The sequence below is a fragment of the Eublepharis macularius genome, chromosome 5, assembly GCF_028583425.1.
Source record: "Eublepharis macularius isolate TG4126 chromosome 5, MPM_Emac_v1.0, whole genome shotgun sequence".
Lineage (NCBI taxonomy): Eukaryota > Metazoa > Chordata > Lepidosauria > Squamata > Eublepharidae > Eublepharis > Eublepharis macularius.
Window position 1 is genome coordinate 164,230,780 of NC_072794.1, and position 26,060 is coordinate 164,256,839.

The window sequence follows — 26,060 nt, forward strand, 5'->3', positions numbered from 1 at the left end:
AACTCAAAAGCCTCTCAGATTAAGTCCGGTGGGTTTTAGAAGGTTAAGGCTTGATTTGCACAGGGAAGCTTCGGCAGACATTTCAAAACAAGAGCTCCTGCCTGCAGTGGACTGCAGGCCTTCAGTGGGAGGCAGTCCAGTTAATCAACGTGTTCAAGAATCTTGGGGGCCTCCATGGTTGGAGTGAATTGAATCTTCTCCGACTTTATGGATGGAAGAGTGATCTGGCTTTCAGCCAGGAATGCTTTCTTTTTTTCCTCTGTTAACTCTTTGGTCCAGTGAAGAAGTTCTTTCTTTGTCCCCCTAAGCAGCTCTTCATAGGATTCGTCTTTCTTCCGTGATTTAAGCTCGACAGCCATGATTGCTTCATCATAGCCCTCCTCAGTTGTGGGTTTGAATTTACTATGGTGTGCTTCAGATTCTTCTAATACTTTCTCACGACTGACCTTTTTCTGCCTTTTTCAGCTTTACCTCCTCTGGGATTCGGGTGACAGCCCCCCCCCCCCAACCTCCATACATGGATGCATACTGCATAAAAAGCAATTGATGCATGGGTGACGTCTGCCACTGCCTTTCTACTGGTTACAGTGCTAGAATGTCGTGTTCGTCAGTGCAACTGCACAGCTGGTGCGATGCCATGCTCTATCTTATGGCTGCCATATTGGCTCTCAGATCTCAGAAGCTAAGCAGGGTCAACCTTGGTTAATAATTGGATGGGAGACCTCCAATGAAGACTAGGGTTGTAGGGGCAAGTCATGGCAAACCACCTCTGTTAGTCTCTTGCCATGAAAACCCCAACAGGGGTCGCCATAAGTCAGTTATGACTTGAGGGCACTCTCAACCGCTAGCTCCTGCCAGGCAAAGGGAAATCTCTCCAGAGATCCTATCAGGAGCTTGGATAGAATGTGAGGTGCAAGACCAGGGATGGACAAGATCTGGTGGAGGGCCAGAAATCCACAAGGGCAGGCTGAGCATAAGTGATAGAGGCAAGATGTTGGGTGAAATCCAGGCAGAGGGCCAGCTGTGCAGACTTGCCCCCTGCAAATAACTGGAAATAGACCAATGAGACATTGTCCCAGAGACCCCTGAAAGCACTGCAGAAGCATTTGCGGGTGATCTACCATTTCCTGGCTCTTCCTGACATTGCCTATAGTTTGGCATGGCTTCTAATTTCTAAACAGGAGCAGGGCACAGGAGACGAGGGCCCAGAAAGCTCTGGAGGCGTGTTCTTGACAACAAGATGTTCTCTCCACTCTGTATATGCTCAGAGGCACTCTTTCCTGTGACTTCACACGCTTCAGAGCAGGGCTGCGGCACTCCCCTAGGGCAAAGCCTTGCTTAAAATCCGTTCCTTATCCCTGACGCCCTCCCTCACCAGATGCCATTCTTCTTGAGTTGGAAACAGCCTCCTATCCCTATTCAGACAAGACAGCTGCCACTGGTACCCCCTCAGACTTCCACACAATCAAATGGACAAGCGGAGGTTAGGGTGGGACCAGACGGGACAATCCTCCAACCCACCCATCATGTATCTGTGGATTCACCATCTGAATAGACGGGAGGCATGGATTTCATGAGTCCCAGCATAGCTGTTTAATGGCACCGCACACTGGCTGTGTTAATGACTCATAGCAGAGGGGAGAATCTCTGCCACGTCGAGCAAAATAGAAATAATAAAAAAACCAACAAAGCAAAGGGAGACATTTCCCCTCCCTTTCCACTTGGTATATTTATCACACCAGTTGCCGCAGAGGGCAATTCCCCCACCTGCCCGACCTTCCTCTGTACCTGCGTTGTCACCTGTCTGAACTGAGAGGGGCTGCTATTACCGCCAGCTGCCAAGTTAACTCCCTCCATCCCTTTCTGCCTCGCTGCACTTCCTTGTGAGTTGTCACTATAAATTAACCAGCTGCTGACACAGATGGATCAGCCAAGCCGCCTTGTCAGAAATTAAATGGTGCGGGTGGGGAGAAGGGGGACCCTCCTGCGTTTAGCTCCGGGGGATCAGAAGGAAAGTCAGACAAATGGGATCATTTCACCATGATGAACTCACAATAAGAGGGGTAGAGTCCCCCCCACACACACACACACAAAGCTTGGGGTGCACAGAGTTTTCATGCTCCTGGCTGCTTCCGTACATGTTGGATAATGCACTTCCAATCCTCTTTAGAGATCATTTGGAACTGAATTTTTCATGTGTGGAACAAAAAATCCACTTCTGAACGATTGCTAAAGTGCATTGAAAGTGCATTATCCAACGTGTGCGGAATCAGCCACCGATCCCCAAGAAACAGGAAGTCCCAGCCAAGATGAGGGGGTGGGGGGCACGCGTGGATTTTCATGCTCTTTTTGGAGTTCTGAAAATCTTCATGCAGGATTCACTCTAGCCCCCAAACCAATAGCAGAATCAAGTTATTTCTGGATTTTGGCAGCCTCATATTTAAAATCAGGATTTGGGGAAAATGTGATTCTGCCACCCAGGCAGGCATATCTGATGTCATAATGCTGTATGTGTGCCTCTGTATTCCTGGAAAACTACTGGACAGTGCCTGTGACATCTACATGACAATTATTCAAACTCCACACCTGAATTTGCCATTTTTTAGACTCCCATCCCAGCCTTTTCTGTACTAAAAAAGGAGGAGCACTCCCCGCTATATTTCTCAGGTGTGGAGTACTCAGTAACACTGTAATCATTACTAGAGATGGGCACGAACAGCAATATGAACCCCAAAAAGCCACAAACAGCCCAATCTGCTGTTCGCGAACAAGCTGTTCGTGAGGCCCCATTCTAAATGAACAGGTGGCCGTTGCAAGCCTCCTTTGTTGCTGTTCGTCTTGCTGTTCGTCAAGCCAGACAGTCTGGTACCTGCAATCAATTCCCTTGGCAACTTAGGCAGGGATTGTCTGAACTCTGTCTGAACTCCTGCTGTTGCCCTGGAAACCCCAATCTAAGCCCAATTTAGCTTGATAGGCAGGTCTGCCTTCCAAGTGTGGAGCTCCAAATGTGTTACAAGGGAGCAAAGAGCAGGGGGGAGGGGGGCTCCCAGCTCTGTCTTAGTTTGCAGACAGTGGAGAGGGAGAGAGTTGCTGTTGGCATTTTGATAGAGAGAGTGCATTGAAGCTTGAATTTTCTTTGTGTGTGGTGAGATAGGGATCAAGTTCCAGGGCTGCTGCCAGGCTCTGGGCCAAGCTATTATTTATTATTGGTACCTTTCCTGCTGCCTGCTCAGGTAAGGTTTCTGGGAGTGGTGCGGTAGGGATCTACCCCTTCAAGTTCCAGGGCTGCTGCCAGGCTCTGGGCCAAGCTATTATTTATTATTGGTACCTTTCCTGCTGCCTGCTCAGGTCAGGTTTCTGGGAGTGGTACAGTAGGGATCTTGACTTGGATGGTGGCTGGAGGAGAGCCTGCTGGCCCCCACGAACAGGAACAACACAACTAGAGCCCAGTGACTAAGGAGTCACATGTTCATGAACAGGGCCATGTTCGTGGTTGTTCGTGACTGCCTGTTCATCATGTTCGGTTTTTTTTCTGTTCGTGCCCATCTCTAATCATTACATGGGAGGGGAAAAATGGAAGAGAAAGACTGCAGCTAGAGCTGCCAACCTCCAGGTAGAGCCTGTATCATAAGCCTAAGGCACTGCCAGGCCCAGAGTGGATGCTAGGAGGCAGGAGCCTGGAAAACTACTCGAGCATGAGTCAGAGTGGCTGCTTGACTGATTCCCCTCCACGCTCCAGAAAGCGATGCATAACCTAGGAGAATGAGGTCTCCCAAGAAATTCCTGACTTATCAACACCCGATCTCACCCCCCCACCCTAATCAGTATATTCAGCAAACTTGGTAGCTTTCCCCATCCAGTACTTAAAGGGTCATCAAGCACTTTTTCACCTATTGTCCACCCCAGATAGGACCCATCAAACTTCTTCCAACTCATTGTCCAACCTCCAGACAACCCATTTTGGGTGCAAAGACATCAGCTTGCCCCAGAGAACCTTTTGCCCTATAACAGGACTCCCTGGCCACCAGTGAGTGAGTGTGTGTGTGTGTGTTCTGGATCTGCCACATGCCCCCAAATTCGTTTGTGCCTCTTCTTCTCTTCTCCTTGTGAAACCCTGGTCATTTTGCTGCCACCTCCATGAACCCCTATCTTCAAAACTGGTAAATATCACCTTCCCTCAAACTGCTTTCTCCCCCTTTCCTCCCTGATTTTCTTAGTTAGCCTTTGATCCAGAAGAGTTAGCCATGTTAGTCTGTAGTTGCAAAATAGTAAAGAGCCCAGTAGCACATTTAAGACTAACCAACTTTATTGTAGCATATGCTTTCGAAAACCGCAGCTCTCTTCATCAGATGCAAAGTTAGCCTTGTATGTGTTGTGTGTGTTATGTGCCGTCAAGTTGCCTCCAACCTATGGTGACCCTATGAATGAAAGACCTCCAAAACATCCTATCATTAACAGACTTGCTCAGATCTTGCAAACTGAAAGGACGTGGCTTCTTTTATTGAGTCAAGCCATCTCTTTTGGGGTCTTCCTCTTTTCCTACTGCCTTCCACTTTTCCTACCATTATTGACTTTTCCAGGAGCATCTTGTCTTCTCATGATGTGACCGAAGTACGATAGCCTCAGTTTTGTCATTTTAGCTTCTAAGGAGAATTCAGGCTTGATTTGATCTAGTACCCACTTATTTGTCTTTTTGGCTGTCCATGTGCTGTGCGTAATTTCTGTACATTTGTGCTTTTATTTCTCCTTTAATAAAAAAAAACTTTTCTGGTTGAACATCTGCCTGCTTTATTTTGAAAGTGCTTTAAGGGGATAATCCCAACTAATTAGGAGACTGCCTATTTGGGTAACACCACAACTCAGATGTAAGCAAATCTTCGTGGTCTTTTAGTGAGGGGGGAATTGTTACAGTATCTTCTGCATTCAAACTGGAGGCAGGATCTTTCAAATCTGGGGTCTTTGTAAAATACTGAAATGCCTGAATTTGTTCCATTTTCTCTTCCCTTTTTCTCCTTCTTTCCTTTTGTGTGCTGGGCACTGTACTGTAGGAGTTATTTTGAATTATAAACTGCCTTGGATGCAACAACAAAAAGGCAGTCTATGAAAGCCAAAAATAAAGTTATATAAAGGAAAATGAAAAGCAAAAAGAAATTACTCAGTGGCGGCATTGGGGACCCAAAGCACTGATGCATCTGCAAAGAGGCAAAGAAAATGAATTTCTTCCCTGAATCAGGCAAAGAGTCTGGTATGATTGATAACCTTTTCCCCTCCTTTTTAAAGCCCTGGATTGGATTCAGTTTCTGAAAGAGCAATTTAACTCCATTGCTCCCTTTTTCTTTCTAGCCTTAATCTCAAAATGTGCAGGGCAGTGTTTTTCTACAAGGCCCTCTTAGGCCATGCTTTGATGTCTAGTCAGGCTTCCTTCACTTAGAGTCTCTCTATATGAGACGTCTTGGTGCGTGTTCGTGAAGTGTAGGGAGATGCAATGTTAGCTGGGAAAGATAGTTTAAAAAGAGCTGGAGAAGATCACTCCTCAGAGGGTTTGTTAATTACATCTTTGCCTCCCCCAAGGCTCTGTCAATTTCACCTCTCCAGTCTAAAACCGTGTGGGATTGCAACCAGAGGGCAGCCAGGAATGGAAATGGGCTGGAGCTGCCTTCCAGAGCTGGTCTTGGACCTGGAGAGGTTATAATGGGCTGAGGTTTCCCTTCTGGCATTTCACAGCCCCTTCACACAGCTCCAGTGTATAGCAAAACCTTTGCCTTGCCGCCTTCTCTGTCTTTTTAAACTACCCTTCCCGGCTACCATTGCATCTCCTGACACGTGTTCTTCACATGTCAGATGTCTTGTGTAGAGAGTGATGCTATCAGAGGAGGAAATGCAAGGCTCTGTGTCATTGGCTTAGCAAAGGGTCTTCCAAATGGAAGCTGCTGCTTTGCAAAGATAAGACAGATTTATGGAAGATCAACTCATCAATGGCTACTAGCCACAGACTAAAGGGAACCTCCATGTTCAGAAGCGTCAAGAATATGACAGCGTCACTTCTGAGAAAAACCCAGAAGTGATGGCAGATAGTTCTAGGAATCAAGTTTCTGGTGATTCCTAGAGCTACTTGCCATCACATCCAGGTTTTCCCTGGAAGTGACATCCCTATATTCACAATACCACCCCCACCATTTCCATGCCCCAACTTTCCTGCCTATGTGAAACATGGCAGTTGCCCGCCATAGGGTGCAATGACATCACTTCTGGAAGTGATGCTGTCATACCTGCTGGGAGCGTGCATACGCTTGCGCATGAGAACATCTTCCCAATAAGCGCCAGGTTCCCCCATTCCTGCCAGGAGGTTAAGGGGACCTGGCAATTCTACTGCCTATGGTTGCCAACCTCCAGTTGTGGCCTGAAGATTCCCCAGAATTACAACTGATTTGAAAATTACAGGTACCAGTTCCCCTGGACAAAATGGCAACTTCAGAAGGTGAACACCCTGGTATTATATCCTTATATTATATCTCCAGGAATTTTCCATCTTTGCTCCTACTGGTTGCCAGATTGGCCTAGCAAAACTAGTTCCCCTGGGAAAATGGCAATTTCAGGGGGACAAATTGTGGCATCACATTCTTGCTGATCTCCCTCCTCCTACCAAACTCCACCGTCCCAAGGCGCCACTTCCAAATCTCTAGGCATTTCCAAACCCCAGGACACATGCAACCATATGCTACTTTCTACATATGACCTGTAAGTCATACAGCCAGTTTGGTGTAGTGGTTAAGAGTGCGGGACTCTAATCTGGAGAGCCGGGTTTGATTCCTCATTCCTCCACTTGAAGCCAGCTGGGTGACCTTGGGTCAGTCACAGCTTCTAGCTCTCTCAGCCCCACCCATCTCACAGGGTGATTGTTGCAAGGATAATCATGTCATACTTTGTAAACCACTCTGAGTGGGTGTTAAGTCATCCTGAAGGGTGGTATATAAATCGAATGTTGTTGTTATTAAGTCCAAAGCCTAAAATCACCTGAGTGCATCAGGGCACAGCCTCTTCTCTCCTCCCTGCCCCCTTTGAGCATGTCTTGCCCTGGGCCTCACTCACCTTCGAAAGGCCGCCAACCTCCAGATAAAAGCAGATGATAAAGATGTTCCAGGTGACCCATATGGCAGTCCAGATGGCATACTGGAGAAGGGAGAAAGAAAGGGGGAGAAGAGTTAAGTAGCAGCAGAGCAGAGGAAGCAGGCAAAGGCTTTCCGAGGTTGACCCCAGGCACGCTAACTTTATCATAGCATAAGCTTTCGAGAACCACAGCTCTCTTCGTCAGATGCATCTGATGCTGTGGTTCTTGAAAGCTTATGCGACAATAAAGTTGGTTGGTCTTAAAGGTGCCACTGGACTCTTTATTGCGACTATAGACTAACACAGCTAATTCCTCTGGATCTATGACCAAACACGCTGGATCTTGAAGAATGCCATTCTTTGAGCATCACAACAAAAGAACTTTCTGTGTTTCTGGCTAGTTTTTCACTGCAGCCAGAATTCAGTGGCAAGCACAGGAGGAGAACCAGAGAGCGCTGCTGCTCTGGTACAAAGCTATAGGCAATGGGAATGGAATTGATAGTCAAAAAGTTGTGGGTGGGAGAGCGTTAGGTTGCCAATTCTGGGCTGGGAAATTCCTGGAGATTTGGGGAGGGCTGAGTTTGGTGAGGAGAAGGACCTCAGTGGCTAATAAAGGCTCAGACATTCATTTTCTGTTGCGGAAATGGCATGGGAAACCTTACCTAGTCTAGTGCTATATTAGGGTTACCAATGTTTGGTGGGAAATTCCTGGAGATCTGCAGGTGGAGTTTGGGGAGGGCAAAGTTTAGGTCGGTAGCAAAGATGTGATGCCATAGAGTCCCCCCTCTGAAACTGCCATTTCCTCCAGGGAAACTGATCTCATTAGTCAAGAGATCGGTTGTAATTCTGGGAGAACTTCCCACCTGAAAGTTAGTAACCTAGGGTTCTCAAGTCCCCATACCATCCTGGTGGGATGGGGGAAACCCCGTACTCACCGACATGTGGCTCTTTGCACATGCACCGTTCACACATGCTCGCCCGATGCCAATGTGATGACATCATTTCTATAAGTGACATCATTGTGTTTTGCATGGTAATGCTCCAGTCTGGGGCCAAAATTGGCCCTTGCAAAGTACAGGAGCATTCCTGCACGAAGCACAATGACATCACTTCAGGAAGTGATGTCGTTGCACCCTACTGGGTGTGCACTTACCATGCTCTTGCCCAGGTTGCCTGCTGGTGGTGGGCGATCACTGGGTGGCGTGCAACCTCCCGCCAGTTGCCAGCAATCGGTGGGCAATGAGGCAAACCACCGGGAAATTGCCTGCTGCTGGCAAGCATCTGGAGACCCTATTAAGCAACCCATTGGTAAATATTCAATTTAAGATATATCGTCGAAGGCTTTCACAGCCAGAGAATGATGGTTGTTGTGGATTTTCCAGGCTGTATCACCGTGGTCTTGGCATTGTAGTTCCTGACGTTTCACCAGCAGCTGTGACGGGCATCTTCAGAGGTGTAGCACCGAAAGACAGAGATCTCTCAGTGTCAAACTGTGGAGAAGATGTTAGCAGGTAATTTATATCTACTCAGGAAGTTGGGTTTGGGCTGAGTCATCCTGTAAGAGTTTCCCAGGGTATGGAATGCTAATGCTTCACTGTATCCTGAGGAGGTTCTTTTGCATATGGATTCGTGCTTGATATGTTAATCTTATCTGCAGGGCTGTTGTGAGATGTAGAGTATTTTGTTAGCCTGGTGTTTTTCTGGACTGGAAACCATGCTCTATTCATTCATTACCTGCTAACATCTTCTCCACAGTTTGACACTGAGAGATCTCTGTCTTTTGGTGCTATACCTCTGAAGATGCCAGTCCCAGCTGCTGGCAAAAGTCAGGAACTACAATGCCAACACCACAGCGATACAGCCTGGAAAATCCACAACCACCATTCAATTTAAGCTTTTTAAAATTTAAATTAAAGGCATTGGAAGACCCAATCATTGATCTTTCGTCTAACACCCTGAGTGAGAATTGGCTACACCTCTGATTCTTGTTTTTTCTGCTTTTCAAAAGCTAGGGGAGCTTCCTTGTGTTATGTACGAGGTGAGTCCCAAAGGCACATTTCTCACAGCCAGCAGCAAAAGTTCATGGGTACCAAACATCTTTTCCTAAAGTTACCAAACGAATGCATTTGGAGTTGCAGTATAACCTTTGCCAGTAGAACTGAGAACTAAAACACTTTTAACTGCAGTTCATTCACAGGGAAGGGGGGACTGATAGTTCAGGGTAGCTTTCTTTAAAACATGTTTATTATCATCTTAAAGCATATTTATTCTCATCTTAAAGTATATTTATTCTCACCTGGCCAATGAAGGAAAATCTCCATCATTCAGCACATTGGAGAGGCATAGCAATATTTAGGAGGTTTTGCAATCAATTGCTAGCATAATTTGATTTGATTTATCAAGTGCAAAGCTGGAAAACAGGCCCCTCAATGCCTACTAGTCATTAGAGCCCTCCTTTTTCTTTACACAGCAATTTCACTTTTGGAGAAAGCAGATGATGAATAAAATATCCAGCCAAGCATTACACTTCCATAAAACTTCAATGTATTGGTTTTTTTAAAATTATATTTACTGTTGCCTTCTGCAGCCTGCCAAAGCTTTTAATGAACACATACTTATGAAACCAAAGCAAACACTCAGCAAAGGTTCTTTGAATGAAGGAACAAACAAACAACCGAATGACCAACCGAATGACCAAATGAACAAATGAGCCACCGAACAAATGAACGAACGAACGAACAAAATCTTATGGGAAGATTCTGTTTATGAGGGTTTTTTAAAAATTTTGACACGTTTGTTTTTCTCATAAATATCCCATCCTTCCTACAATGTGCTCAAGGAGGCATACACAGATGGGGTTATTCTGCCCCCCCCCCCAATGACTCTGTGAGGAATGTTATGCTCCTCTAGGACATTTCCCAACCTGTGGGTCCTGTCTGAAAAATGAGTCATGACACCTGTGAGTATGGGTCCCTGGTCTTTTGCAGCTTTAATGATTTGTGAATGCTTTTTTCTTTTCCAACTGGGTACCCATATCAAGTAAATTTTGACTTGGGGATCACTATACCAGAAAAGGTTGGGGACCACAGTTCTAGGGCCTTTCCCGGATTCAAAACCCAAATCTTCTTGATGCGAGTTAACAATCTAGCCATTCTTTCACACTGGTTTTTCATTTTGTTCATATCCAGGGGAATGAGGAGTATAAAAGTATGCTATAGTGGTTAGAGTAGTGGACTAAAAGGTAGAAGATCTGGGTTCAGAACCCTTCTTATTCATGAAGCTTATTGGGTGACATCAACCTAGTCTCTCCGATATACCTCACAGGGTTGTTGAGAAGAGAATGTGAGTTTCAAGGAAGAAGGGTAGGATATAGGGTTGCCAATCTCCAAGCAGGGCATGGAGACCTCCTATAATCCCAACTCATCTCTGGAGTACAGAGAACAGTTCCCCTGGAGAAATTGGCTGCTTTGGAGGGTGGACTCTATAGCACTGTACCCCAATGAGGTTTCTCTGCTCTCAAAACTCCACCTTTCCCAGCTCCACCCACAAATCCCCAGGAATTTCCCAATGTGGAGTTGGCAACATTGGTAGGATACCAGACAGAACAGAATAGAATGACCCTGCTTGCAAGGAGAGTGGACTATAAATTAAATTGATAAATAAATAAAAATAAAGACTGCACAGCTACCCATTGGAGATTTTATCTTTTGGGATGTAAAAAGCTCCTTGAAGACAGAAACAATCACTGCGAGCAAATAGATCCAGAGGAGTTAGTCACGTTAGTCTGTAGTTGCAAAGTACTAAAGAGTCCAGTAGTACCTTTAAGACTAACCAACTTTATTGTAGCATAAGCTTTCGAAAACCATAGCTCTCTTCATCAGATGCATAAGCTTTCAAGAACCACAGCTCTCTTCGTCAGATGATGCATCTGATGAAGAGAGCAGTGGTTCTCGAAAGCTTGTGTTACAATAAAGTTGGTTAGTCTTAAAGTTGCTACTAGACTCTTTACTATTTAGCAAGCAAATAGAATGGGATAGACCTTTCCTCCCTGCTGTGTGAGTTCTGTTTGTAGGGAGTTGCGTATATAACAAAAGTCTCAAAACTGGAATTCTCCCTGTGCAGCCTGAAGACCCACAGCCTATTTTAACATCTCAGGGTTCTGCCACATTATTTTCCTGCATGTTTCAACCAGTTGTTAATATGGATAGAAATCCCCAAGCACGAGCAATCCCTGCAAAGAAAGCACAAGAGGCTGTCCTGCTGGGGGGTGCGCGTGCGTGAGCGCGATGATGTCACTTCCAGGAAGTGACGTCATCATGCTGCATGCGCACACACACCCCAGCGCGCCCACGCTCCACAGGGGCTCATGTTGGGGGCTGCTGTGGAGCGCAGGAACGCTCCTGCACTCCACAGCGGCCCGAAACGTGCCTGCGGATTGGGCCCATTTCCACAGTGCCTCAGCGTCCCAAAATGGGCCTGATCCACGGCCATTTTGGCACGGATCGGGCCCATTATGGGACACTGCGGCACGCAGGAGCGCTCTTGCGCTCCGCAGCAGCTCAAAATGGGTCCAATCCAGGCCAAAATGGGCCTATTATGGGACGCTGTGGTGCGCAGGAGCGCTCTTGTGCTCCGCGGCACCTCAAAACGGGCCCGATTTGCAGGAGTGCGCAGCTCCGCAGGGGAGCACGCATGGAGGGTGCGTGCCCCCGCTGGCCAGGTAAGTGGGGGTGGGGAGTGGGGGGCAAGGGCGGGGGATCCCCCACTCCCACCAGGGGTCTGCCAGCCCTAGGCTTTAAGCTTAATGTACTCTGAACTCCTTTCCAGTTGAGAGTTGTCTTCCGCAGGGAGTGCCAGAAATCCTTTGGACTTCTCACATTATTCCTGATGTTTTATCAGGAGCCCTTCACGGGAGACCAGGTTCCTGTTATTGCCTTTAGTCCTTCTCACTAACGGGCAACAGGTACGGCTGCCAACTCTGGGTTGGGAAATTCTTGGAGATTTAGGAGTGGAGCCTGGGGGTGGTGGAGCTTGTACTTCAGCAGGATATAATTCCATAGTGTTCATCTTCCAAAGCAGCCATTTTCTTCAGGGGAACTGCGCTCTGTATTCTGGAGATGAGCTGTAATTCTGGGAGATCTCCAGGCCCTATCAGTTTAGCATGAGTATGACCTGAGCACACCGACTCGTTTCTGTGGTGCTGATGCTTTGGAAAGTCATGTTCAGTTGTGCCTATTTTGATCAATGGAGCCAGGAGTGTTTCACCTCATAGCCTTTTGGAACACATCAGTTCTACCCGGATGCCAACAATCCACCGCTAGAGAAAGGAGAAGGGTGCTTGCCTAACTTACATCGTGAGCCTAAGCATTTCTACTCATAAGTAAGCCCTGTGTTATTGAATGGGACTTACCCCCAGGCTAAGGATCATGACTTTAATGTAAAGCACTTCTGTAGGTCTTTAGGCTTGCAATTAGAAAAGGGACCATTTCTAGTAGTCATAGCATCTCAACACACCTAATCTGGATTCATGCCGTGGTAACAGTGAGACTAGACTACTGTAATTCTACCTAGGTCTCCCCTCAAAGTCAACTTGCAGACTCCAGCTGGTTCACTTCCAGGAGCCAGATAGAGTATGCATATGACTTCCATTCTACAGTCACTCCATTGGCTATCCATCAGTTACTTGGCTCAATTCAAGGTCATGAATATTATATTCAAAGCCTTTCATAACCTTGGCCCCTCATATCTGCACAGCCGCCTCTCTCCCTATGATCTGTCATGGCAGCTTTGCTCATCTGAACTGGGCTTTCTGCAGATATCACCCCGCAGTTGGGCTAAATCAATAACTGCCTGTACATGTACTTTCTCTGCCTGGACCCAAAGTGGTTTATACCATTCTTCTCTTCTCCATTTTTTTCCTCACAACAACCTTGTGAGGTAGGTTAAGCTAGCAATGTGTGACTCACCCAAGATCACCCAGCAAGCTTCCATGGCAGAGCAGGGAACTGAAGTGGGGTCTCCCAGCTCCTAGCCCATCACTTTAGCCACTACACTACACTGGCTCTCAATTACAGGACAAGATCTAAAGTGGTAATATGCCCATAAGGAGACCGATGCTGGGGCTTTGTCTTTGATTTCCCTACTGCTGCTTAAGAAATAAAAACCATAAAAAACCAGGGTTCCAAGTCTCCTCTGGTGGTTTTACCACAAAGTATCTGGCAATTCCTAGAGCAATGTGATGTCACTTCCCGGTTTTCCCCAGAAGTGATGTCATGCCACATGTAACATCAGCACTCCTCTCCCATGTCCTTGACCCCAAGCTTCTTTCCATGCCTGGTAACTTATAAGTTTCTCAACTGCAATTTTCTTGGAGCTTATAGATGGTTATATGTAATGAAGCATTACAACTGATCTCCAGGCTATAGATTTCCAAGATTCACAAGGACATTTCTGCTTTTACCTGCAAAAATGCAAATTGCTAAACTTTGGAAAAACTCTCCTGCCATAAATACTTGGTGTGATATAATAGGGAACGTTTTAATAGCTGACAAAATAACTGCACAAAGTAAAGCCACACAAAATTCCTCGTATAACTCTATAAAAATATAGGTGAAGAAATTTGGCACATTTCCTGAAAGACTGAGATCCATATTTATAGAGAAAGAAACAATGTTGTATAGTGACGAGCCTCTTGGATTAGGATCTGGGAAATGCAGGTTCAAATTCCCACTGTGCCATAGAAGTTCATTTGAATGTAGGGTTGCCAGCCTCCAGGTAGTGGCTGGAGATCTCCCGGAATTACAACTGGTCTCCAGGCCACAGAGATCAGTTCACCTGGAAAAAATGGCTGCCTTGGAAGATGGGCTTTATGGAATTATGCCATGTCAAGGTCCTTTCCTTCCCCAAACCCCACTTTCTCCAGGTTTCTCCAGGTTTCACCCCCCCAGATCTCCAGGAATTTCACAACTTGGAGCTGACAACCCTATTTGAATGACCTTGGGCCCATCTCTCGCTCTCAACTAATCTACCTTAAAGGGTTGTTGTGAGGATGAAATGGAGGGCAGGTGAATGATGTTGACAGCCAATTTGGGGAGGAAAACAGGACACTATTATCAAAATCTATCCATCCATCCAAGATCGTTTACTAGAGAGAGAGGGAAAAGCAAGATTTGGGTCCAATAGTACCTTAAAATCCAACTAGATTTCCAGGGTATGAGCATTTGAAAGTCAAAGATAAAGTGGTTTTAAAATCTTCATAAAAGTTATGTGTTAAAAACTGTAACTCTATGATATAAACAATGCATTATATATCTGTTAGTTCTTGCTACATTTAACTGATGTGCTAAAATTCTTAATGGCAGGCTATATTGTAACATCTTACATTACGGCTAAGGTTGCATTTCTAAACACACTTACTACAGAGTAAGTCCCACTGAACTCAATGGGGATAGATCCAGGTGGGTTGCCGTGTTGGTCTGTAGGAGAAGAGCAAGATTTGGGTCCAGTAGCATCTTAAAGACCAACTAGATTTCCAGGGTTTGAGCTTTTGAAAGTCAGAGCTCCCATCATCGAAAGCTCATACCTTAGAAATCTAGTTGGTCTTTAAGATGCTACTGGCCCTGAATTTGCTAAACTCAACGGGGTTTACTTCTGAGGGCACATGCTTAGCATTACAGGTGTGGGATGTAAAGGCCTTTTGTCAACCTTGACTGAAGAATGTTTTGACAATTTAAATAGTTTGTTTAAAGAGAAAAGTCATTTTTGGCTAAAATCAGCTAGCCTCTTTAGCAAGTGGAAATGCTGTGGGGAAACTAAAGGAGGAAGTTTTGGTTGGGTGGTTAAGGCCACTTTATCATTATACCAAGTGGGTCATCAAGATTTCAGATGCTATTACAAGATAGCAAATTGTTATTTAATCTCTTTTCGCTGCTGGGTAGGGGAGAAGACAGAGCACTGTTAGAAGAAAGGACTGGTGATGTCTCTTGCTCAGGCCTTTAGGACTGCCAGCAGAGAAGAAGGAAGGCAACAACCATAGAGTCAGTTAGATAGACACGCTTCTATCAGTCTCCTTCCTGCCAGGGGAACTTCCTTCCTTCCCTTCTCTCCACCTCATCTCTCTCTTCTTCCCTGCATGAACTAGGAGAGGCAGCATGGTGTCTCCTCCTGAGAGAGATGGCCTACTTTCTATCTAAAGCCATCCTAACTAGTTAGTTTAGTTATTCGTTCTCTCTCTCCATTTATCTTAAGTATATGTATTTCTTTATTGGTTATTGGTTCTCTAACTTGGATGAGAGCTTTCTGCATGCAATTTGTTTAGTTAACATGCCTCAACTAAAACCCAATAGTTCTCCTGCCTTTTTTGAGATCCTGGTCATGTTCTTGTGAAAGTTAACAATATTTTCCTATTTTATTCATTCCTGACAACAGTAGTGCAAAAAATGCAAGCATTCCGCATTTAAATTTATAATTTGCCTGCCTTACGACCCAGGGCAGACAGCAAAATAATGAGGGGTGTGTATAATGAGAAAAAAAAGCCGAAATTACAAATGAATTTTGCTAGTTCGGCTCATTATAATAGATTCTGGAATGCTGAACCAAATTCGGGAAACTGAGTTGTAATGAAACTACTCCTCCGTCTCTTCATGTGGTTTTGTGCCACACATTTTGGCTTAGTTCTTACCAGTGGGCTGGGCAGCAGGTGGTCCAGTGCCATTGTGGAGGGAAGGAGAATGAGCCAATTGAGAACAAAGTTGTCCGTTGAAGGGGAGGGGGGAATGCACACCTCGGGCTCTGCCTCCAGATCTTCAGGAATTTCCCAACCTGGAGCTAGGAACCCTACACAGAAGTAGGCTTGCCATTCCCTTGATTCCACCTCCACCCTCTGCCCCTACTTACCTGGCCAGCGGGGGGGGCGCCTCTGGGGTGCCCCCCTGGCAGTATGGCGTGCCCTTGTGCCCCACCGTGGCATGCCCCCGTGCCCCTCAACGGGCCTGTTTTGAGCCAAATCAGGCTCACTGGGGGGAGGCAATTCAGTCCTTTGGCGAGCATGGGAGCGCTCCCAGGCCGCCATTTGACCCACGTGATGACATCTCTTCCTGGAAGTGATGTCATCACGCACACTGGGAGCGCGTACGCACAAGGGAAGCCTCCAAAGCCTCCGCAGGGTAAGTGCCGGGCTCCCAGTCTCCCGCTGGATCTGGCAACCCTACACAGAATGGTTTAATTAATGAGAGTCACCCAGTAAGTCTATTGCTGTGCTGAGATTTGATTATTCGAAGCCTGCTTTTTACAAGCCACGTTCAGCTACATCTTAACGCTGGAGCGCTCTGTGCCACTTACCACCACAATGTAGCGGGGCCTGTACTGGATGGTACCAAAGAGGCCAAGAATCACAATGATGATGTGCAGGAAATTGGCAAGAATCGGGGCCCATTGGAATCCCAGGAAATCGAACACTTGTCTCTCTAAGGCAGCCAGCTGAAAAAACAAGAAGGAAGAGGTGAAGGCAGAATTTTTATTTATTTATTTCATTTTTATCCCACTTCTCTTCAGTTAAGATCTAAGTGTTTAAGATCTAAGTGGTTGAGATCTAAGTTAAAAACAGTACAAAAATATAATATGCAATAAAATCACAAGAAAACAGCCTGATACAAATAACCAGGATTTTTTTTCAGCTGGAAAGCAGTGGAACGGAGTTCCGGAACCTCTTCAAAATGATCACATGGCTGGTGGCCCCGCCCCCTGATCTCCAGACAGAGGGGAGTTTAGATTGCCCTACGCTCCACTGAGCAGCAGGGAGGGCAATCTCAACTCCCCTCTGTCTGGAGATCAGGGGGCGGGGCCACCAGCCATGTGACCATTTTCTCCGTGGGCAACCCACTGAGTTCCACCACCTCTTTTCCCAGAAAAAAGCCGTGCAAATAACTAAAAAAACACTCTAGTCTCAACCCCAGGTAGTTTAAAAATGCACAGCTATTTTCAATCACAAAGGAATAGTAGATAGCAAAGGCATGCTGGAATCATTCTGCCTTACAGAGTTTCCGAAAGATCAACAGGCTTTCGACAGTGCACTCCAAAGGGAGGGCACTAGGGTTACAAGTCCTCTATTCGGGGCAGGGGATTCCCTGCTCCCATCCTCTGCCCCTCGCCACCATTTACCTGGCCAGTGGAGGGGAAAGGTGGAGGAACACGCCTCCCGTAGGGTTGCCAACTCCAAGTTGGGAAATTCCTGGAGATCTGGGGGGTGAAACCTGGAGAAACCTGGAGAAAGTGGGGTTTGTGGAGGGAAAGGACCTTGGCATGGCATAATTCCATAGAGTCCACCCCTCAAAGTAGCCATTTTCTCCAGGCGGACTGATCTCTGCGGCCTGGAGACTAGTTGTAATTCCAGGAGATCTCCAGCCTCTACCTGGAGGCGTGCTCCCTGGTGGGCTGATTTGGGCCCCTGGTGGGCCAAATTTGACCCATTTGGGGCTTAAATTGGCCCGCTGTGAAGCGCAGGAGTTCTCCCGGGCCCTCCCGGCAGTGCTCCCATGCTCCGCAGCAGGCCGAATCAGGCCCATTTGCGGAGCTATGCCACACTCTGCAATGGGCCAATTTTGACCCCAAACACGCCTGAATTGGCCTGCTGCAGAGTGTCGGAGCACTGCTGGGAGGGTGTTGGAAAGCTTCTGCACTTCACAGCAGGCCAATTTAGGCCCCAAGTGGGCCACAATCAGCCCGCTGCGGAGCATGGGAGCACTCCTAGCAGCACCACAAGGCCCTGCATGTTGACGTCACTTCCCAGAAGTGACATCATCATGCAGGCCAGGAGCGCATGAGCACAAAGCGCACACAAGAGCTGTACTGTAAAGGTGAGTGCCGGGTCTCTCACCTCCCACTAGAAGGTTAAGGGGGACTGGCAATCCTAGAGGGCACCACAATCCTAAAGGCCATCTTCCTGGTGGAAGAAAGTTGTGCCACTCTGGGGCCAGGAACCGTCAGCAAGCCCTGTGAAGATGAACAAGCAGGAGATGGAGGGGGGGGGGGTCAAAATGGAAGAGACAAACCTAAAGGTATGAGGGTCCCAGACTGTGAAGGGTTTTAAAGGTAAGGACCAACAGCTTGAATTGGATTCAGAGGCTAATAGGTAACCAATGCAACTGCTTCAAAATCCGTGTTATATGAGCTGACCATGGAGATTTGCTCAGCAGCCTAGCAGCCGCATTCTGCATCAGCTGGAGTATCCAGAGCATCTTCAAGGGCCGCCCTACATAGACTGAGTTGCAGTAGTCTAAGAAAGAGGTGGCTGTTGTACGGATCAATGTGACAAGGTCAGATTGAGAGAGTTATGAGGAAAGTTGTCTGGACTGGCAATGACGGAAAAATGCTATTCTAGCCACCATGGACACCTGTTTGTCCACGGAAAGCTTAGAATCAAGCCAAACTCTTCATGGAGTCTGCAGTAGAAAGCTGGGCTCCAGCTGAGTAACGGGAATTCAAGACATGTTATGAAAAACGTCACTTTTAAAGACAGGAGTAATCTCTAGAGTGGAACGGAATCAGAGTCGGGAGCCAGGTTTGTGACAGATTTTACATCCCGTGAATTGTGTTCCCTCTTGTGTGATTGTTCAGACAGTGGGGCGGGGGGGGGGGGGAGGGTTCACATCCGTTTGCTCCTCCGAAAGCAAAGTAGCCTCTTCCCCGTACTTGGCAGGCAGCTTTCGTGGCATTCCTTTAAAAGCTGCATCAACGTCATTTCTCCCCCCCTTGCAATTTTCTTTTCTGATCCTTCAAAAGGCGAGCTGTCAAAAAGCCAAAGGAGCTGATGACCTGCTGATATCACCGGCAGCAGAGAAAGCTAACACTGGGCCCGCTCTGCTTTCCCTCGCTGAAGCCCACACGTGGCCCTTTTTTGCAAGAAGGAAAGGTGGAAAGTGGAGTGATCAAGATTGCTGATCAAGATTGCCATTAAACACAAAACGGACAGCTACTGGAGAAATGGGGGAGGCATTTTAACCCCTTGAAATGCTCCTTTCATACCACAGAACGTTTGATATTATTCTTCCCCTGCTCACGTGGACCGGAGCTACATAGTCCACTCGCATGGAGCGTCGGCCCCCACAGAGCAACGCTGGGCTATGCAGTTCTGGGCCACGTGGCTTCAGGTGGAGGCCAGGTGAGTGAGGGGCAGGAGATGCAGCGATGTTCTGGGCACTCGCTCTCCCAGTGCAGCCTTGCATTGCTCTGCGGGGGCCAGGCCGGGCGAGGGGGGGGAGATGATGCGATGCTCTGTGCAAGCGGGCAAAGGGGAAATGCAGCGATGCACCCGGAGAGTGGGAGGAAAGGCGCCCCACATCTGCACTTCCCTCCCTGCTGCTCTGTAAATGTTAAACTTTAAGCTACAAGGACACCTACACTTCCCGACAAACCTTGAGGTAAGGAAACACGAGTTGAACTCTAGTAACTCGTCACGTCTGTTTTGGCTCTATGGCATTATACCCTGTTGAGATTCCTCTCTCTGCTCCAAACCCCACCGTTTCCAGGCTCCCCCCACCATCTCCAGGGATTTCCCAACCTGGAGCTGGCAACCCTACTGAGTGAAATAGTAAGTTGTTACGGATGGAGAAGTCAGCATCACAACCAGAACAATGCAGCTGTGTTCACCTGCCTCCTCCGTTCATTCGAATCGACGTGTGCACAACCTCCCATCGGATCATGCCCGTTGCCTCTTCTCCTGCCTTCACCAGATTTGGTGAACTGTTGTTTTTGCTTTTCCTTCCCCCTTCCAATACATTTTTTAAAATGTATGTATTCTTCTACTCTGCCTGTCCTTTGAATGGATCCGATTTAATTATTGGCAGAGGTAACCATCAGCAATATGGGATGAAACACCCAATCTGCTGAATGAACAAGTCCCATGCCTGGGAAAGTGGATACTGGGAGGCCATTATTCATTTCAAAATCAATTTTCTCTGCATCAGGAGAGCCGGCAGCAACGTGTAAGGTGCTTAATCTTTCATTAGCAGGATCAAAGCACACACCGTAATAACATTTACGAATCCTGGATTCTGATTGGCTGGCTAGAGGACACATGACTGCAATCAGTTGATCCAATCAGGCATTTAATTGGCTTTGTTTGTTATGTTAAACCTAAAATGCAGATAAAGCACCAGGACCGCAAATGTTTGAGTTTACCTATTAAGTGAGGAAACCCTGCCGTGGTATGTGTTCCTGAAAGATAACGTTGGAAGAAAGAAGCTGCCAAAATGGTTTCAGTCCAGAGGAGCCAGAGTAGAATTGTGGTGGACCGAGAGGCAGTGTTTGACCACAGAGATCGGGATGCATATAAAGTTGCCTTGCAAAGGCAGCACGGTGTAGCGGTTAGAGTGGCAGACTTGTACAGTCAGTAGAGACCTGGGTTAAAATCTCCACTCAAGCAGCTGAGAAAAAGATCTGAGAGACAGCTGATCAACTGCTGGTTTTTTTCTGTGTGTGTATTCAGTAGAAAGGTGTTCATTTTTTGGCTCCTTCCTGTCAGTCCTTGGCAGGTAGAATCAACCAAGTTCTCCACAGGAAACACACAGGGGTATTGGTTGAAGTAACTTGATTAGAGGTCCATCAAGTTCAAGGTGCTCAGACAGCTGAATTGGCAGAAGTGATGTAAATGGGTTTGGTGATGTTAGTTATATGTAGGGCTTTTTTTCAGGGGGAATGCGGGGGAACGGAGTTCTGGAACCTCTTGAAAATGGTCACATGGCTGGTGGCCCCGCCCCCTGATCTCCAGGCAGAGGGGACTTTAGATTGCCCTCCGCACCGCCAAGCCAAGCGGCGCCAAGCCAAGCGGCACAGAGGTCAATCTAAACTCTCCTCTGTCTGGAGATCAGGGGGCGGGGCCACCAGCCATGTGACCATTTTCTCCGAGGGCAACCCACTGAGTTCCACCACCTCTTTTCCCAGAAAAAAAGCCCTGGTTATAGGGAAAGTTCCCGCCATCAGGATAAGGACTCAAGATGGCTTACTTAGGATTCCTAGCAAGTTAGCTGCATGCTGGAGCACATAAACAGGAGTTGTGTGGCAACATGAAGCCGATTAAATTTTCATTCTCTCATTCAGGCACTGAACAGCTCCAGACCCTCTTGGCTTAAGCAAGGTTCATGCGTTGTCACACCATACCCTGGACACAGATTGCAAAACTCCTTGCTGAAGAATCCTTGCTACTGCCCCTGCAGTCCGCAGCCTTCTGTCCTACATACTATGAAAAGCAGAAAGCAAAGGACAGGACCCAACCTCTTAGTGGGTCAGAAGTTGCCAATAGTTCTTCGGCCCCCATGCTACTCCTGCCCCACAATCAATTCTCTGTGATCAACTAGATTTCCGTCATGTTAATTTACTCAGTTCTGAAATCCCCTTAATCTTATTTGCCTGGGACTAGATGCCTCTCCTGCTGCCTTCCCCGAGTCTTTCGGGAAAACAGTCAAGTAATTACTTTTGGGATTATGGCCAGCTAATCGGCAGCCAGGCAAAGGGCAAATAACAAGCAGAAGAGAAAAGGGTGGATTCTACTCATCGGGGCACCTTTAGAAGTCCCCCGCTACTGCCAAATAGTAAAAGTCCAGTAGCACCTTTAAGACTAACCAACTTTACTGTAGAATAAGCTTTCGAGAACCACAACTTTCTTCGTCAGATGCATCTGAAAAAGAGAGCTGTGGTTCTCGAAAGCTTATGCTACAATAAAGTTGGTTAGTCTTAAAAGTGCTATTGGACCCTTTACTATTTTGCGACTACAGACTAACACGGCTAACTCCTCTGGACCCTCTATTGCATGCCTGTTCCCCTATTCCCAGTTTGGCAGTTCCGAATTACCATCCTCTAGTCCTTAAAATAGCAACAACAAAAAAAGGCAATGAAAGGAAACTCAGTTCTGTCCAATAGGACAAAATAACTGTCTCCATAACACGAGTGCTTTTATCAATCATCTTAGAAGTGAGAAGATTTCGCCAAAGATGCTGAGCAAATTGGTCTCAAGGTGCAGTTTCCCTGGGTACTAATGGCTCTTAGGCTTCGGGTGCCAAGATTTAACAGCTTGATAAATTATTTGGAAAACCAAGCAGAATTAGATATGTAGGTGTGTATTCGCTTCACTTTCACTATTCTCTTACTTCATTTCAGCTCAGAAGATCTTACAGCCAAGATCTGAGTCCAGTGGCACCTTAGAAACTGGCACATTTTTCAGAGCGTAAGTTTTTGAGAGTGACAGCTTCCTTCTTTAGACACAGAAAATGTTGTTGATTTCTAAGGTGCTACCAAACTCAAATCACGCTGTTCTACTGTAGATCAACAAGATAAATGTGGTTCCTTCCTCCAGCACAATGCCTCCCTCTGCATCATTTTAGCACAGATTATGTACACCTAAAAGGGGGGGGTGTCTATGTTAAGGTTTTCAAAGGCCTGTAGAGTCAGTAAGACAGAAAGAGCCTGAAAGAGGAAGCAAGGAACATTATAAATTTTATATATACAAGCTCCTCTGGGAACCAAGATCAAGATAATCCAAATGATGGTATTCCCTATTACTATGTATGGATGTGAAAGTTGGACGGTGAAGAAAGCTGACAGGAAGAAAACTGATACATTTGAAATGTGCTGAAGGAGAGTTTTGCAGATACCATGGACAGCCAAAAAGACAAATAAGAGGGTACTGGATCAAATCAAGCCTGAATTCTTCCTAGAAGCTAAAATGACAAAAATGAGGCTATCGTACTTTGGTCACATCATAAGAAGACAAGATTCACTGGAAAAGTCAATCATGCCAGGAAAAGTGGAAGGCAGTAGGAAAAGAGGAAGACCTAAATGAGATGGCTGGGCTCAATAAAAGAAGCCACGTCCTCCACTTTGCAAGATCTGAGCAAGTCTGTTAATGATAGGATGTTTTGGCGATCTTTCCTTTATAGGTTCAACATAAGTCAGAAGCTACTTGATGGCACATAGCACACATATACAAGCATATATACATAAGTCTCCTCCTTCATTATTTCCTATTACCTGTCCCTAAAAGCCCCTGTAATAAGGTTGCCAACTCCAGGTTGAGAAATTTGGGAGTGGGGCTTGGAGAGGGTGGGGTTTGGAGTACCCAAATAAATAAGAACCCAGAATTGCTGCTACTGAACTTGGGAATGGAAGATGTTCCAATGCAGTATAGAACATTGTTATTTTACATGACTACAGCAGCAAGACTTTTATACGCGCAGAAATGGAAAGTGCAAGAAATACCAACTACAGAAGATTGGATTTACAAATTGTTGTACATGGCAGAAATGGACAAAATGACAAGAAAACTGAAAGATCTGGATCCAGGAGAATACTTTGCAGACTGGGGGAAATTGAAACAATATTTAGAAAAAAAATGGGATGTGAAAGGAGGACTGTGGCAGTTTGAGAACTATTAATGTGTGATTATATAAAGGGGAGAGAGAAGTAACATTACCACTAATGGGGAAACTTAGTTATTATTTAATCTAAGCTAATATTATTATTATGAAGATTGTATTAAAAATAGATAGGTTAAAATATGAGGTATAGATTGGATATATTAGAGAATTTGAGATATAGAAGAATTTGAATATGCTTAGAATAAAGGATATAATATATATAAGATTTAGAACAATATAGTTAAAAGCAATTTAAATAATAAGATGGGTTAAGGGTTGGAAAGTTGTTGGAAGTCTATAAGGGGGAAAGGGTGGGGGTTGATATAATTTAGGTAATATGGGGAATTTGTGTAAAATTTATATACTCACCAATTAAAAAAAAATTCAAAAAAAAAAGAGAGGGTGGGGTTTGGAGTGAAGAAGGACCTCAGTTGGGGTACAATGCCACCCTCCAAAGCAGCTGTGGAGATCAGTTGCAATTCTAGAAGATCTCCAGGCCCCACTTGAAGTTGGCAACCATAGCCTCTCCCCTTTCCTGCCTCCCTCTCTCCTTCCCGTCCACCTGCCAACCTACCTCGATCTGCTCCCGTCTTCAGCTTTCACTCAATCCCTCCCCTTGATAGTCTATTAGTGAGTCCTTGGCCCTCCCCCACAAACAGATAAATAGATATAATTATTAAATGAGAAATGAACCTGTGAGAATGTGCATGGATGAGTGAGACAAGGCTTTTTTGTATATTTTGCCTAAGGCACTCTCCCCACCACCCCGATTTCTGGCCTTTATGGCTCACCAGCCAATTTTAACTTGGCAAACTCTTTAAGAATTTCCTTGTGCCTCCACCTCTGTAACCAGACCAGCCTCAGAAGCCGGCAGTGAGCGCTTAAGGTTATCACTCCATTGCCCAATACACAGCTGCGCTTATGAAATCTCATTTTTCCCCTCCTCCTTTAGCTAAGGTTGTCAAGGAAACATTCCTCGGGGCTCCGTGATCTCTGTCCACACCAGCACCTTTGGCCCACAGAGGTCAAAAGAGTAATTGACGGCGGGATGTTTGCCACTATGTCTGTAAGTTATGTTTGGTCAGCACTGCCCTTTTATACAATCAACCCTGCTCTGTATTAAGTTTGGCCCGTCTGCTTCTCAGAGAACTGATGCTTGCACACCTCGGGGCCTCCTGACATTCCAAATTGCAACTAGAAATAAAAGCAACTGGAGACAACTGACAGGTGCCGAGTTCAAATAACAGCCCCCTTGAAGCAAAGAGTTTCTCACTCTTCATGATGGACGAACCTCAGTATGATGTCTGCTCGACTCTCATATAATAAGTGAAAGGGAATTGAAGGTGGAGGCGAAGCCGATTGCGATTTGGCAGAACGCATGACATTTAGCATGCGCTCTGTAACCTTCTTTTATTAGTCTAAGCTGCCTAAAATTGGTTGGAGCTATAAGGAAGCCTCATGTGCTTGTGTGGGGGAAGGTAACTACCTCCAGTGCCCATGATGAACACTGGCATGGCAGACCCCTTTGCTCACTGTATAGGGCCCAAGCAAGTGGGGCAAGTCCATGAGAAGCTGGCAGTGCCACTTAAGTGGCAGCCTGTCACTGCTTTCCAGAACTACACTGCCACTCAGGGCCGGATCTCAGGTTGCCGGCACCCAGGACAACCCTAGTCACGCGTGCGGGCGTGCTCCGAGCGCTCCATGATGACGGCACTTCTGTGACATCATCATGCAGGGCGGAGTGTGCCGTCCATGCGGTGCGCTGGCGGAGGCAGCGCGGGGGGCTGCGAGGCTGCCCGTGCCATTCGCCTGCTTTGCAGGACAGGGGCCAGCTGGCTGCCCCCTGTCCTGCAGGACAGGCGAATGGCCCAGGCTGCCTCACAGCCCCCTGTGCTGCCTTTTGTCTGCCCCACAGGACAGGGAGTGCGCAGCAAGCCAGCCGCCCCCTGTCCTGCGGGGCAGGCAAAAGGCAGCACGGGGGGCTGCGAGGCCGCCCACGCGCTCCCGGCAGCTGGCAGCTGCTCCCGACACCCCCTCCTTGGCGGTGCTGGGGGCAGAATACCACCCCCTGCCCACCCTCGATCCAGCCCTGCTGCCACTCATCTGGTCTAAGGCAAGTCCTTCAGGAACTTGAGCGCAGCTTGCTCCCAGGATATCTGGCCAGTCCTAATGTCTTCTCTGCTCCCCTTCTTTTGCTGACATATCTGCAGGTTAATGTTACTATCGGAGGCATACTTGGCTGTGTTAACAGAAGCATGATATCCATGGTATTTTGGAGTAGGCTGTGGCTTAATGGAAGAGCCTCTGCTTTGCATGCAAAAGGTCCCGGGTTCAATCCCCGTCATCTCCCATTAAAGAGGATCAGGCTGGAGGTGAAGTGAAAGACCTCTGCCTGAAACCTGGAGAACCGCTGCCAGTCTAAGTAGACAATACCAAAATTATTGTACTGACTGATGGTTGTTGTGGGTTTTCCGGGCTGTATTGCCGTGGTCTTGGCATTGTAGTTCCTGACGTTTCGCCAGCAGCTGTGGCTGGCATCTTCAGAGG

The 26,060-nt window shown here is 46.7% G+C and overlaps 1 protein-coding gene across 1 annotated transcript in view; it reads right to left on the reverse strand.

The window, feature by feature from the left end:
* NKAIN4 (sodium/potassium transporting ATPase interacting 4) overlaps positions 1 to 26,060 on the reverse strand; it is a 146,519-nt gene that overhangs the window by 70,810 nt on the left and 49,649 nt on the right. The window contains exons 2-3 of the mRNA XM_054980545.1: positions 16,447 to 16,584; positions 7,090 to 7,170 (exon numbers count right to left, since the gene is read on the reverse strand). Of these exons, the coding sequence (XP_054836520.1) occupies positions 7,090 to 7,170; positions 16,447 to 16,584 (219 nt within the window). The remainder of the gene's footprint in view (positions 1 to 7,089; positions 7,171 to 16,446; positions 16,585 to 26,060) is intronic.